This window comes from Aquarana catesbeiana, linkage group LG07 (assembly GCF_042186555.1).
Source record: "Aquarana catesbeiana isolate 2022-GZ linkage group LG07, ASM4218655v1, whole genome shotgun sequence".
Classification (NCBI taxonomy): domain Eukaryota; kingdom Metazoa; phylum Chordata; class Amphibia; order Anura; family Ranidae; genus Aquarana; species Aquarana catesbeiana.
This window is the reverse complement of record NC_133330.1, coordinates 191222201-191237328: the sequence shown is the minus strand read 5'-3', so window position 1 is coordinate 191237328 and position 15128 is coordinate 191222201. Positions and strand designations below refer to the sequence as shown.

The following is a 15128-nucleotide window of genomic DNA, read 5'->3' as shown; positions in this document are numbered from 1 at the left end:
ATCGGAGTGTTCTGGCGGGGGGCCGTCTCCCTGTCAGAACGCAGAAGCTCAGCAGGGGAGATCACTGCACTAATGTCGGGTCATTAGTACAGTGTCTCCGACCGGAGCTGAGAGTCGCATGAAAAAAAACTGTAGTGTGTACCTGGCTTTACCCAAAGGTTGCTTCGCTCATTGTCATCAGCTTTGAGTTTCTGAATTGGTGACCTTAATCTGTAAAGAACCCTTTCTTGTTCTACACAGAGACAAGTTTGTCTTGAGGGCTAAGGCTTTCTTCCTTTCCGAGATGACTAACAAAAACAAAATAGGACTTTTTAGGCACTATAACAGTACAAAAAATATAGATAAAGTACAACATTTTTTTATTTGTACAAAATCCTTAAGACAAATTAAAATAGCAGGCTGACATCATGGCATATCAATTAACCAAAGATAAATACTCCAACATCTTTGGTAATGTCGTGATGCCAACCTGCTCATTTAATTTGCCTTAGGGATTTTGTACAAAAATATTTTTTTCTGTATTTTATCCGTATTTTGTTGTACTATTATAGTGTCTTTTTGCCTTAACCAGGACACTGTTCTCCTTTCTCTTTGTAATGCTTCATGATACACTTGCCTCCATTGTCTCTAGATGCATTAGGTGATACAGTATCTGAGGCTATCTCCAAGTTACAACATCCCTTAGATGGTATGACTCTCTGTTTGTCATTCCTGAAGGGCCTTGTATGGGACAGCCTGCTTCTCATTCCACTATCACCTGGTAGAGTCGACAAGTCATCATACAAGGTTTGCCCTAAGGACAGGGTTTTGCCTTTTCCTGTCAAAGCTCAATCACCCAGATCAGTTAATACTTTTTTTGGCTTTGCAATATCAGACATATTTCTCAGATTTGCAAGGCTGCCACATGGGCTTCTGTTCACTTGTTTGTTAAGGTGGTTGTAAAGGCTAAAGGTTTTTTACCTTCATGCATGCTATTCATAAAGTTAAAAAACCTTCTGTGCGCTGCTCCACCCACAGCTCCCTCTAATACCTAACTGCGCCCCCTCTTACATAGTTACATAGTTACATAGTAGGTGAGGTTGAAAAAAGACACAAGTCCATCAAGTCCAACCTATGTGTGTGATTATGTGTCAGTATTACATTACATATCCCTGTATATTGCGGTCATTCAGGTGATTATCTAATAGTTTCTTGAAGCTATCAATGCTCCCCGCTGAGACCACCGCCTGTGGAAGGGAATTCCACATCCTTGCCACTCTTACAGTAAAGAACCCTCTACGTAGTTTAAGGTTAAACCTCTTTTCTTCTAATTGTAATGAGTGGCCACGAGTCTTATTAAACTCTCTTCTGCGAAAAAGTTTTATCCCTATTGTGGGGTCACCAGTACAGTATTTGTAAATTGAAATCATATCCCCTCTCAAGCGTCTCTTCTCCAGAGAGAATAAGTTCAGTGCTCGCAACCTTTCCTCATAACTAAGATCCTCCAGACCCTTTATTAGCTTTGTTGCCCTTCTTTGTACTCGCTCCATTTCCAGTACGTCCCTCCTGAGGACTGGTGCCCAGAACTGGACAGCATACTCCAGGTGCGGCCGGACCAGAGTCTTGTAGAGCGGGAGAATTATCGTTTTATCTCTGCAGTTGATCCCCCTTTTAATGCATGCCAATATTCTGTTTGCTTTATTAGCAGCAGCTTGGCATTGCATGCCATTGCTGAGCCTATCATCCACTAGGACCCCCAGGTCCTTTTCCATCCTAGATTCCCCCAGAGGTTCTCCCCCCAGTGTATAGATTGCATTCATATTTTTGCCACCCAAATGCATTATTTTACATTTTTCTACATTGAACCTCATTTGCCATGTAGTCGCCCACCCCATTAATTTGTTCAGGTCTTTTTGCAAGATTTCCACATCCTGCGGAGAAGTTATTGCCCTGCTTAGCTTAGTATCGTCTGCAAATACAGAGATTGAACTGTTTATCCCATCCTCCAGGTCGTTTATGAACAAATTAAATAGGATTGGTCCCAGCACAGAACCCTGGGGAACCCCACTACCCACCCCTGACCATTCTAAGTACTCCCCATTTATCACCACCCTCTGAACATGCCCTTGTAGACAGTTTTCAATCCATGTACTCACCCTATGGTCCATGCCAACGCACCTTATTTTGTACAGTAAACGTTTATGGGGAACTGTGTCAAATGCTTTTGCAAAATCCAGATACACCACGTCTACGGGCCTTCCTTTATCTAGATGGCAACTCACCTACTCATAGAAGGTTAATAGATTGGTTTGGCAAGAACGATTCTTCATGAATCCATGCTGATTACTGCTAATGATATCATTCTTATTACTAAAATCTTGTATATAGTCCCTTATCATCCCCTCCAAGAGTTTACATACTATTGATGTTAGGCTAACTGGTCTGTAATTCCCAGGGATGTTTTTTGGGCCCTTTTTAAATGTTGGTGCTACATTGGCTTTTCTCCAATCAGCTGGTACCATTCCAGTCAATAGACTGTCTGTAAAAATTAGGAACAACGGTCTGGCAATCACCTGACTGAGTTCCCTAAGTACCCTCGGATGCAAGCCATCTGGTCCCGGTGATTTATTAATGTTAAGTTTCTCAAGTCTAATTTTAATTCCGTCCTCTGTTAACCATGTAGGTGCTTCCTGTGTTGTGTCATGAGGATAAACACTGCAGTTTTGGTTACTGAAGCCCCCCGATTCACTCGTGAAGACTGAGGAGAAGAATAAATTCAATACCTTTGCCATCTCCCCATCCTTTGTAACCAGATGTCCTTCCTCATTCTTTATGGGGTCAATATGGTCTGTCCTCCCTTTTTTACTGTTTACATACTTAAAGAATTTCTTAGGATTTTTTTTGCTCTCCTCTGCTATGTGTCTTTCATGTTCTATCTTAGCCATCCTAATTGCACCCTTACATTTCTTATTGCATTCTTTATAAATTCTGAATGCTGAGGATGATCCCTCAACCTTGTATTTTTTGAAGACCTTCTCCTTTGCTTTTATATGCATTTTTACATTGGAGTTAAGCCATCCAGGATGTTTGTTCGCTCTTTTAAATTTATTACCCAATGGGATACATTGGCTAATGCCCTTATTTAATATGCTCTTAAAGCAAACCCATCTCTCCTCCGTATTCTTTGTTCCTAATATTTTATCCCAATTTATGCCTTTTAGCAAGGTTTGTAGTTTAGGGAAGTTGGCTCTTTTGAAATTCAGTGTCTTTGTGTTCCCTTCATGTTTCCTATTTGTGTGATTTATACTGAAACGAATTGACCTGTGATCGCTGTTACCTAAATTGCCCCGTATTTCCACATCTGTTATCAGGTCTGTATTGTTGGTAATCAGTAGATCTAGTAATGTTTTATTTCTAGTTGGTGCGTCTACCATCTGACCCATAAAATTGTCCTGCAAGACACTAAGGAACTGACGAGCCTTAAATGAATGCGCGGCTCCCTCCGCCCAGTCTATGTCTGGATAATTAAAATCCCCCATTATGATAACACTTCCCATCCTTGCTGCTAATCCAATTTGTGATAGGAGATCCGTCTCCACTTCCTCCCTCAGGTTAGGGGGCCTATAGCATACTCCCAGTATTATTTTCCCCTTAGCTTCATCCCTTTGGAGCTCTACCCATAAAGATTCCACCTCCTCCCTAGCCCCCTCAGTGATGTCATCTCTCACATTCACTTGTACATTATTCTTGATATATAGGCATACCCCTCCCCCTTTTTTACCCTCTCTATCCTTGCGGTATAGGGTATACCCTTGAATGTTTGCCAGCCAATCATGAGAGCTGTTGAACCAGGTCTCTGAAATTCCCACAAAATCCAAATCCTCCTTGTACAACAGTATCTCTAGTTCACCCATCTTGTCCGCCATGCTCCTGGCATTGGTGAACATGCCACATAGTTTAGACTGGTCGCATATTGTCCTCGTATTGGGTGTTTCAAGATTGCAACTAGGACTTGCTACTATACTCACCTTGTGTTTTTGTGCTTTGGTTAACCTACCACTAATGCCCCCAATACTACCCTCTGAAATATCTTCCGCGCTGGCTATCACTGTCTCTGGACCCTCCCCCCCATCGCCTAGTTTTAAAACCCCTCTAACTTTTTGGCCATCTTCATTCCCAGCAGATCTGCACCCTCCTCATTTAGGTGCAGTCCGTCCCTTCTATAGTACCGGTTACCGACTGAGAAGTCGGCCCAGTCGTCCAGGAACCCAAACCCCTCCTTACTACACCAGCTCTTCAGCCACTTGTTTACTTCCCTAATCTCCCTCTGCCTTTCTGGTGTGGCTCGATGTACCGGTAGTATTCCTGAGAACACTACCTTGGAGGTCCTTTTCCTCAATTTAGCTCCTAAGTCCCTAAAATCGTTCTTTAGGACACTCCATCTGCCTCTGACTTTGTCATTGGTGCCAACGTGCACCATGACAGCCGGGTCTTCCCCAGCCCCTCCCAGTAATCTGTCCACAAGATCCGTGATGTGCCGAACCCGAGCGCCCGGTAGACAACATACTGTTCGGCGCTTCAGGTCTTGGTTACAGATTGCCCTCTCTGTCCTTCTAAGAATTGAGTCCCCTACCACCAGAATCTGTCTTTCCTTTCCCTTTGCTGCCCCCATCACTCTCACTGGAGGAGTTCTTCCCTTGGCAGCTAGGAGAGTCCCTCATCTCCAGCAGTGCTGGTCCCTGACTGGTTACACCAATGTCACTCAATGGAGCGTACTTATTGGGATGCTCCAGTCCTGGATCGGCCTCTCTGGCACTTCCCCCTCTACCCCTCCTGACTGTCACCCATCTACTCTTTGCTAGTGCCTGCACCGCTTTGTCTCCACCCGCCTCTGTGCTGGCCCCTGCCGGCACCTGCCGTGTATGTTCCTGGCTCACCTTTAGTATGGAGGGACTTCTCAGTGCTGACAGTTGCTTCCCCAGATTCAGAACCTGGGCTTCCAGGGAAACAATGTGCTTACATTTTGCACAGCAGTATTCGCCCTCGATCGGATGATCAAGGAACGCATACATGCGGCAAGATGTACAAAGAGTCGCCTCTCCACACCCGCCGGGCATCGTACCTATTAAATTTAGTGAGGATTTGGGGATTTTACGCTGTCCAAATTACCTAACTGCTAGCTTCCTGGCACTAATACTCAAGACAATACACAGGTACACAACAATACACAGGTACACAATACACAAGTACTAACGATCCACACACACTACTCAGACAACACTCAGATACTCACACTAAACAGGTACTATGACCCCTGTTATAACCTCCTGTTTTAAACTCTTGTTTTTAACTCCCACTTAATCCAGCTCCACTTACACCAAGCTCCACAGCTTCAGACTGGGCACGCTCAGACTGAGTCCTACAACCAGTTAAATAGGCACCTGTGAGCAATTAACCACACCCCTTAATTGATAGACTGATGAAACCAGGAAAAAAAAAAAAAAAGCTATTTAAAATGTGACAGCAAAAGGCAAATTAAAAACTAAAAGGAAAAGCCCCCAAAATGCAACCCAGCAAACAGACAGCAAACAGCAAACAGACAGCAAACAGCAAACAGCAAACAGACAGCAAACAGCAAACAGACAGCAAACAGCAAACAGACAGCAAACAGCAACAGACAGCAAACAGCAACAGACAGCAAACAGCAAACAAACACCAAGACTTGTATACTCTAACTCTTGTTTTTAACTCCCACTTAATCCAGCTCCACTTACACCAAGCTCCACATCTTCAGACTGAGCACGCTCAGACTGAGTCCTACAACCAGTTAAATAGGCACCTGTGAGCAATTAACCACACCCCTTAATTGATAGACTGATGAAACCAGGAAAAAAAAAAAAAAAAAAGCTCTTGATCCAGTGATGTGCACGGGAGCCTCGGTTGTCCCGGATCCCTCTCTCCTCATTGGCTGACACACAGCAGTGGAGTCATTGGCTTCCACTGCTGCCAATCACAGCCAGTGTGCCAATGAGGAGAGAGTGGGGGGCAGACTCAAGCCGTGGCTCTATGTGTCTTAAGGATGCATAGAGCAGGGCTCAGGAGCGAGCACACACCAGTGCCCCCATAGCAAGCGGCTTGCTATTGGTGACACTTGTCAAGAGGGAGGAGCCAGGAGCGCAGACTCCCACTTAATCCAGCTCCACTTACACCAAGCTCCACAGCTTCAGACTGAGCACGCCCAGACCTCGTCCTACAACCAGTTAAATAGGCACCTGTGAGCAATTAACCACACCCCTTAATTGATAGACTGATGAAACCAGGAAAAAAAAAAAAGCTTTTCAAAAAGTGACAGCAAAAGGCAAATTAAAAACTAAAAGGAAAAGCCCCCAAAATGCAACCCAGCAAACAGACAGCAAACAGCAAACAGACAGCAAACAGCAAACAGACAGCAAACAGCACACAGCAAACAGACAGCAGACAGCAAACGGCAACAGACAGCAAACAGCAACAGACAGCAAACAGCAAACAAACACCAAGACTTGTATACTCTAACTCTTGTTTCTAACTCCCACTTAATCCAGCTCCACTTACACCAAGCTCCACAGCTTCAGACTAAGCACGCTCAGACTGAGTCCTACAACCAGTTAAATAGGCACCTGTGAGCAATTAACCACACCCCTTAATTGATAGACTGATGAAACCAGGAAAAAAAAAAAAAAAAGCTCTTGATCCAGTGATGTGCACGGGAGCCTCGGTTGTCCCGGATCCCTCTCTCCTCATTGGCTGACACACAGCAGTGGAGTCATTGGCTTCCACTGCTGTCAATCACAGCCAGTGAGCCAATGAGGAGAGAGTGGGGGGCAGACTCAAGCCGTGGCTCTATGTGTCTTAAGGATGCATAGAGCAGGGCTCAGGAGCGAGCACACACCAGTGCCCCCATAGCAAGCGGCTTGCTATTGGTGACACTTGTCAAGAGGGAGGAGCCAGGAGCGCAGACAGGGGACCCAAGAAGAAGAGGATCAGGCTGCTCTTTGCAAAACCATTGCACAGAGCAGGTAAGTATGACATATTGTTTATTAAAAAAAAAAAAAAAAAAAACAACCTTTAATATCACTTTAAGTTTTGCTAGGAGGATGTACAGGCTTCAGCTGATGCTAGCTTCTGTCATAAGGTTTTTCATGCAGTTCTGTAGTTTCTGTTGAGCCGCCTCCCTTAGTTTTTATGGGTCTGTTACGTTAGCATGTGGACATCTGCCAGGCAGTTTGACAGCTGTCATCCTTGTGTGCAGCTGAGAACATTGCTGCTACTATCTATACCTTGAACTGGCTGGTGCCCTGTCATGCTTGGTTTCTGTTTGCTCAGTGATGCCTACAGCCTCACACTGATCACAGCTACTTGGTCTCAGTGTTCCCAATCCATGCTGTTTAATGCTAACTTCTGTGTAAGTGTGCTGCTTACTTTTAATAAAGTGATTTTCATTTGATACTGACCTCAGCACCCTGCTGTTCATTTTCTGCATAACAGTACTTAGTAGCTGAGCTTATTTCTGGCAGATCAATAGGCATTTTTCTGTACTTGCAGGGTCTTTAAATGGTTAAAACATGAGAAATTGTGCATGTATTGTAGATATGTAATGCATATATTTTCTTTTGCCCTGGCATACACTTGAAGGTTTCAACAAAACATTCATTGGAGAATGAAGGTCTCCTTCACATCTATACATGTGTTTTCCTGTGCACACATAGCTGTGAATTGGCCCTTTACAGCTAAGGGAGACTTTGTTGCAACATAGTAAAGCAAGAATTTTTGGGCTAGTATTTTGTAAATGATAGAAAACCTTTGCAAACTGTTCATATATTACAATTGTCATGACTGGAATGGTATTTAAAATGACCATGAGTCTCCAAAATGTGCTTGCTTTGTAGAACCTTGCCGAATATCTCAAGAGAAAATGGATGAGAACTTTTTGGAACTTACTATAATTGATGACAATAAAGTTTATTTTGAGAATGGAGCCAATATTCACTTTGCATGCAAACCAGGATATTCCTCTGAATCTGATCTCATCGGATTATGTTTTAAGCAGGATATTTTATATCCTCTGTGTCATAAAACAGTTACTGTAAGTAGTATTGCTGCAACATAATGGAAAAAGTCAATTTTGGTAAAGAACAACTCTAGGAAGCACTATTTATGGCCAAATTAAGCCTTTTACATATGGTATTTCCACTACAATTTTTGAGGAGCAATGGTTCCTTCTGTAAGAGTCGCTACTTCAAAAGGTTCACATGCATATTAGATAAAATAAGTTTCAGATTAGTTTAAATCGCCACATACCTCCCAACTTTCTGAGACAGGAAAAGCAACAGTTTTAGTAAACGTTATATAAGTATAAGATGCACATCTACCACACCCCCATATATTAGGAACATAAAAAGAACAAAGAATCATTTTTTAAATCCACCATTTTTTTCATTACTACTTATCTTTTTTACTGATTGCATTATTTTAAATAGATGTTTACGCATTAGAGAAGAAAAAGGACAATTAAAAAGGAAAGAGGGACAGAGGCATTTGGTTCCAAAGGAAGGGCAAGGCACCAAATGATGAACATTTGGGAGTTATTTATTCAGCATTCTTGTATAGCATTCCCTCCTTCCCTATGCATTATTGTTGGAAGATCTGAGCCAACTAAAGAAACCCTGCACCTCCTGGTCTTCTACCCTTCTGCCAGGAGATGGTTAATGATGTGTAGATAGTAACTACTTAAGGAAAATGGGAACTGTGACATGTAGAGTTTGCAGGCTTGAATACATGGAGAGCACAGGAAGGCCTCCTCGCTTTGGGGATCCTTACTTATAGACAAAAGGGAAGGCATGAGAAAGTAAGGTGACACTGAAAGATACAAGAAGATCTAATTGGTGGTATTATCATTTGGCTCCAAACAGTGGTCGGTCTGTGTGAATGGCTCACAGAAGTGAAGTAAGCCCTTCCTGAGCAATACAAAGAAGCTGCCATTGCTGACTTTCTACTGTGCAAATGCTAGTTTCCTGGTCGTTCCAATGACCACCTGGCTTCAATACTTATGGTTACAGACCCAAAACAGGTAAGTAGATAAGGACTTTCAACGTTATTTTGACTTTCTTGACCTGCATATCGGTTCTGATTCGGTGACACAGAAAGTATTGAAGCCAGAGTATCAGCGCAGCAGCCGGGCAACTAGCATTGCCAAGAGATTAGAATTGGGTGGTTTCATATTTCTTCTTTTTTTTTCAATTAGAACAGTTTACATAAACAGACTTCAGGTGTTTTCTACCTGAAGTTCTGCTTTTAGTAAAATATATATCTTGCCCTCTGTTATAATTTTTTTTATATTTAAAATGGAAGAGGGAAGGAATTAGAAATACACCAGCAAGCATTATAGAAAAAGATCATACAACCATACTACAATAGTACAAAGATTTACAACAATTACAATTGGTTACCAAAATTACTCTAAATGCAATCCACAAGTATTTAATGTTTTATTAATATTAACATGGGAGAGAAAAGGTGGAGAGAGTAAAGAGAGTGGCAAGGACTTATAGGATACTATGCATCATTTCATTTACAGAACATGCCCACAACTTTGAAGATGTGTTTTTTTTTTTTTATTGTGAAGCAAACAACAAATAGGACAAAATAACACAAAAGTCAATGTGCATAACTATTCACCCCTCTAAAGTCAATACTTTGTAGAGCCACCTTTTGCGGCTATCACAGCTCCAAGTTGCTTTGGATAAGTCTCTATGAGCTTGCCACATTTTACCACTGGGATTTTTGCCCATTCCTCCTTGCAAAACTGCGCCAGCTCCTTCAAGTTGGATGGCTTGCGCTTGTGAACAGCAATCTTTAAGTCTGACCACAGATTTTCTATTGAATTGAGGTCTGGGCTTTGACTAGGCCATTCCAACACATTTACATGTTTCCCCTTAAACCACTCAAGTGTTGCTTTAGCAGTGTGTTTGGGGTCATTGTCCTGCTTTAAGGTGAACCTCCGTCCTAGCCTCAAATCACACACAGAGTGGTACAGGTTTTGCTGAAGAATATCCCTATATTTAGCACCATTCATCTTTCCCTCAACTTCGACCAGTTTCCCAGTCCTGACTGCTGAAAAACATGCCCACAGCATGATGAAACCACCATCTTTCACTGTGGGGATGGTTTTCTTTGGGTGATGTGATGTGTTGGGTTTGCGCCAGACATAGCGTTTTCTTTGATGGCCAAAAAGTTCAATTTTAGTCTCATCAGAGCAGAGCATCTTCCTCCATACATTTTGGGAGTCTCCCACATGCCTTTTCGCAAACTCAAAATGTGCCATTTTGTTTTTTGCTGAAAGTAATGTCTGTCTTCTGGCCACTCTGCCATAAAGCCCAACTCTATGGAGCGTACATCTTATTGTCGTCCTATGTACAAATACTCCAGTCTCTGCTATGGAACTCTGCAGCTCCTACAGGATTACCTTAGGTCTCTGTGCTGCCTCTCTGATTAATGCCCTCCTTGCCCGGTCCGTGAGTTTTGGTGTGCGGTCATCTCTTGGCAGGTTTGCTGTTGTGCCATGTTCTTCCCATTTGGTTATGATAGATTTGATGGTGCTCCTAGGGATCATCAAAGATTTGGATATTTTTTTACAACTTAACCCTGACCCTAACCCTGACCAACATTGTCCCTTACTTGTTTGGAGAGTTCCTTGGTCTTCATGGCAGTGTTTGGTTAGTGGTGCCTCTTGCTTAGGTGTTGCAGCCTCTGGGGCCTTTAAAAAATGTGTGTATATGTAATGACAGATCATGTGACACTTAGATTGCACACAGGTGGACATCATTTCACTAATTATGTGACTTCTGAAGGTAATTTGTTGCACCAGAGCTTCTTATGGGCTTCATAACAAAGGGGGGTGAATACATATGCACATGCCAATTATCGATTTTTTTATTTCTGAAAAATAGTTTTATGTATATATTTTTATAATTTTACTTCACCAACTTGGACTATTGTGTTCTGATCCATCACATATAATTCAGATTAAAAAAGCATTGAACTAAAGGCTGTAATGTAACAAAATAGGTAAAAAGCCAAGGGGTGAATACTTTTGCAAGGCACTGTACAATGCTACCAATGGGCCAGTTAGGAAAAATTCTCAACAAATAGAAAACAAGGACTTTCCAGCTCAGCTTTAAATGGAAAAATACTGTGAGCCATATTTGTTCTATTGAAAATAAAAATCATAAAACAATTCAGCAATTGTGTTTTTTTATGTAAAGTAATATTTTACACAAATTGAAAGGGCTGCAAGGGCTGGGACAGTGATAATAATGGCGATTTTAACTACCTGGAAATTGACTGGAGTAATGGCACTGCAGAAACAGTTGAAGGGCAAAATGTATTAACCTTTTAAAAGACAACTTTATGGCAAAGTTCATAGAGGCCTTGACTAGGAATGATGCTCTGCTGGACCTGGCAATCTCAAACCATGCAAAGCTTATTACTAATGTTCATTTAAAAACACATCTGGGTAGCAGTGACCATAACATGATTTCATTTAATGGTAGCTGTAAACATATTGGCATTGATGAACACAGAAGAGAAATGGGAATTCTTCAAAAAGACTTTGCGAACACACTGCAAAATACAGTAAATTCCGATGGGAAAGAAGTTTAAAAAGCTAAAAATAAAACCTACGTGGCTCACGGCCAAAGTTAAAAAGCTATAAATAATCAGAAAATAATATATAAAATATATTAAAATATAAAAATGAAGGAACACAATCATTGTTTAAATGTACAAAGAGTATAACAGAATATGTAAAAAGGAAATCAAGGCCACAAAAATTTCAAAATGAACGACAGATTGCAAAAGATAGTAGGACAAGCCCCCAAAAATTCTTCAAATATATTAACCACTTAATGACCGCGCCATAGCCGAATGATGTCTACAGCACGGCTCGATAACTCTGGGAGGGCGTACATTGACGTCCTCCAAGAATCCCGCTCCCGCGCGCCCCCTGGGGCATGCACCCATGACCGCCGGATCTGTAGTGCCCACAGCGCTGATATGTGACAATTGCAGCCTCATCCAGCCATCCATCCATACTAAGCAATACTCATCCATCCATGCTCAGCAATACTCATCCATCCATCCTCAGCAATACTCATCCATCCATGCTCATCCATCCTCAGCAATACTCATCCATCCATACTCAGCAATACTCATCCATCCATCCATACTCAGCAATACTCATCCATCCATCCATGCTCAGCCATCCCATCCACCCCCATCCATATTCAGCCATACCAAGCAATACTCAGCCATACTCAGCCGTACCCAGCCATACTCAGCAATACTCAGCCATATCCAGCAATACTCAGCCATACCCAGCAATACTCAGCTGTACTCAGCCATACCCAGCTGCACTCACCCATACCCAGCTGTACCCAGCCATACCCAGCCGTACCCAGCCCTACTCAGCCACACTCAGCCGTACTCAGCCATACCTAGCCGTACTCAGCCGTACCCAGCCATCCCATCCATACCCAGCCGTACTCAGTCATACTCAGTCGTACCCAGCCGTACTCAGCCGTACCCAGCCATACACATTCATGCTCATTCATGCTCAGTCATCCCATCCATACTCAGCCATCCCCATCCACGGCTCATCCATCCCCATTCATGCTCATCCACACCACATTAGTTCTCATCCATGCCACATCCTTGTCACTACAGTGCCTCACAAAATTGTAATAGGTAGTCAAATTAGATTTGAAACCTATGCCCCTAGAACATCTGATGGTGCTCCCTGCATGTTGGGCCTCTCTATGTGGACAGGCTGTGTAAAAGTCTCCCATATGTGGTATCACCGTACTCAGGAGGAGAAGGAGAATCTATTTTGGGGTGTAATTTTTGGTATGTACATGCTATGTGTTAGAAATATTGTATAAATGAACAACTTGTGTGTAAAAAAAAAAAAAAAAAGTGTTTTGATTCTCTTTACACATTTTCCAAAAACTTGTAGAAAAAAATTACATGTTCAAAAGATTCATTATGCCTTATAGATTATACGTTGGGTTGTTTTCTTTTCAAAATGGGGTCATTTTTGGGGCGTTTCCATTGTCCTGGTGCTCCAGGGCCTTAAAAATTGTAAGAGGTAATCAAGAAATTATATGTGTAATTTATGCTCCAAGAATGCCTGCGTGTTGGGCCTCTGTATGTGGCCACGCTGTGTAAAAGTCTCACAAATGTGGTATCGCCATACTCAGAAGGAGTAGTAGAATGTGTTTTGGGGTGTAATTTGTGTTATGCATATGCTGTGTGTGAGAAATAACCTGCTAATATAACAATTTTGTGAAAAAAAAGAAAAAAGAAAAAAAATCTTGATTGTGCAAAGAATTGCGGGAAAAAAAATTACAACTTCAAAAAACTCACCATGCCTCTTACTAAATACGTTGGAATGTCTGCTTTCCAAAAAGGGGTCATTTGGGGGGTATTTGTACTTTCCTGGCTTGTTAGGATCTCAAGAAATGAGATAGGCCGTCAGTGCATCAGGTGTGATCAATTTTCAGAGATTGGCACCATAGCTTGTGGACTCTATAACTTTCACAAAGACCAATTAATATACACCGATTTGGGTTATTTTAACCAAAGATATGTAGCAGTGTAAATTTTGGCCAAAATATTTCAAGAAAAATGACTAATTTGCAACACTTTATAACAGAAACTAAGAAAAATTTTTTTTTTTTACAGAATTTTCAGTCTTTTTTCTTTTATAGCGCAAAAAATAAAAAAACTCAGCGGTGATTAAATACCACCAAAAGAAAGCTCTATTTGTGTGAAAAAAGGACAAAAATTTAATATAGGTACAGTGTTGCATGACTGGGTAATTGTCATTCAAAATATGAGAGCACCGAAAGCTGAACATTGGTCTGGTTAGGAAGGGGGTTTAAGTGCCCAGTGGTCAAGTGGTTAATAGTAAAAAGGTCAGGTCTGAGCATGTAGGCCCTTTACAAAATAATCTAGAGTGGGTGACTGGGGACAAAGAGAAGGCAAATTTATTATATTCCTTCTTCAGCTCTGTGTATACAAAGGAGCATGGGGCAGCTCATATCCATAATGGGGATGGTATTGACAAATGATCCACAATTGCTCAAAAATGTATATGGTCCAGCAATATTTAGAGAACAAAGGTGAATAAAGCATGAGGACCAGATGGCATACACCCACAGATCCTAAAAGAATTGAGCTCTGTCATTTCAAACCATTGTTTCTAATTTTTAGGGACTCTTTAACCACCTCAGTATAGTGCATTTTCACCCCCTTCCTGCCAAAGCCATTTTTCAGCTTTCAGCGCTGTCAAACTTTGAATGACAATTGCGCGGCCATGCAACACTGTACCCAGATGAAATTGTTATCATTTTTTCCCCACAAATATAGCTTTCTTTTGGTGGTATTTGATTGCCTCTGCGTTTTTTATTTTTTGCGCTATAAACAAAAGAAAAGTGACAAGTTTGAAAAAAAACACAATATTTTTTACTTTTTGCGATAAAAAATATCCAATTTTTTTTTCTTTAAAACAAATTTTTTCCTCAGTTTAGGCCGATATGTATTCTTCTACATATTTTTGGTAAAAAAAAATCGCAATGAGCGTATATTGATTGGTTTACACACACAGATCCACGGTCCTGCTGTGTTACCAGCAATCGCGGGTGCCCGGCGGACATTGCCGCCGCCGGGCACGCGCACCTAGTGCCCAGTGACACGGCGGGCACGCGTGATCGCTGTCGGCGTTGCGCGCGCGCCCCCTGGTGGGCCGGGAAAGCGAGGGCGTCATGTAACGCCCTCCCGCAACGAGAGCTGCGCCGCCTGGCCGTCAATTGACAGCCGGCGGTCGGCAAGCAGTTAATTACTGGAATAGTACCACTGGACTGGCGTAAGTCCATTGTGGTGCCTATATTTAAAAAGGGATCAAAGTCTTTACCTATAGACCTGTTAGTTTAACTACTATGGTTAGGAAGATACTGGAGAAGTTAATAAAAGATCACATAGATGAGTTCTTGCTGGAAATAATATTTTAAACAACAGACAGCATGGATTCATGAAATGCAGAAGATGTGGGCAAA

The 15128-nt window shown here is 42.0% G+C and overlaps 1 protein-coding gene across 1 annotated transcript in view; it reads left to right on the top strand.

The window, feature by feature from the left end:
* The window catches only part of LOC141103388 (coagulation factor XIII B chain-like), a 204360-nt gene extending 194902 nt beyond the window's left edge, over nt 1–9458 (top strand). Inside the window, 1 exon segment of the mRNA XM_073592917.1 lies at nt 7905–9458. Within this exon segment, the coding sequence (XP_073449018.1) occupies nt 7905–8125 (221 nt within the window). The 3' untranslated portion in view covers nt 8126–9458.
* Nucleotides 9459–15128: the final 5670 nt, after the last annotated feature.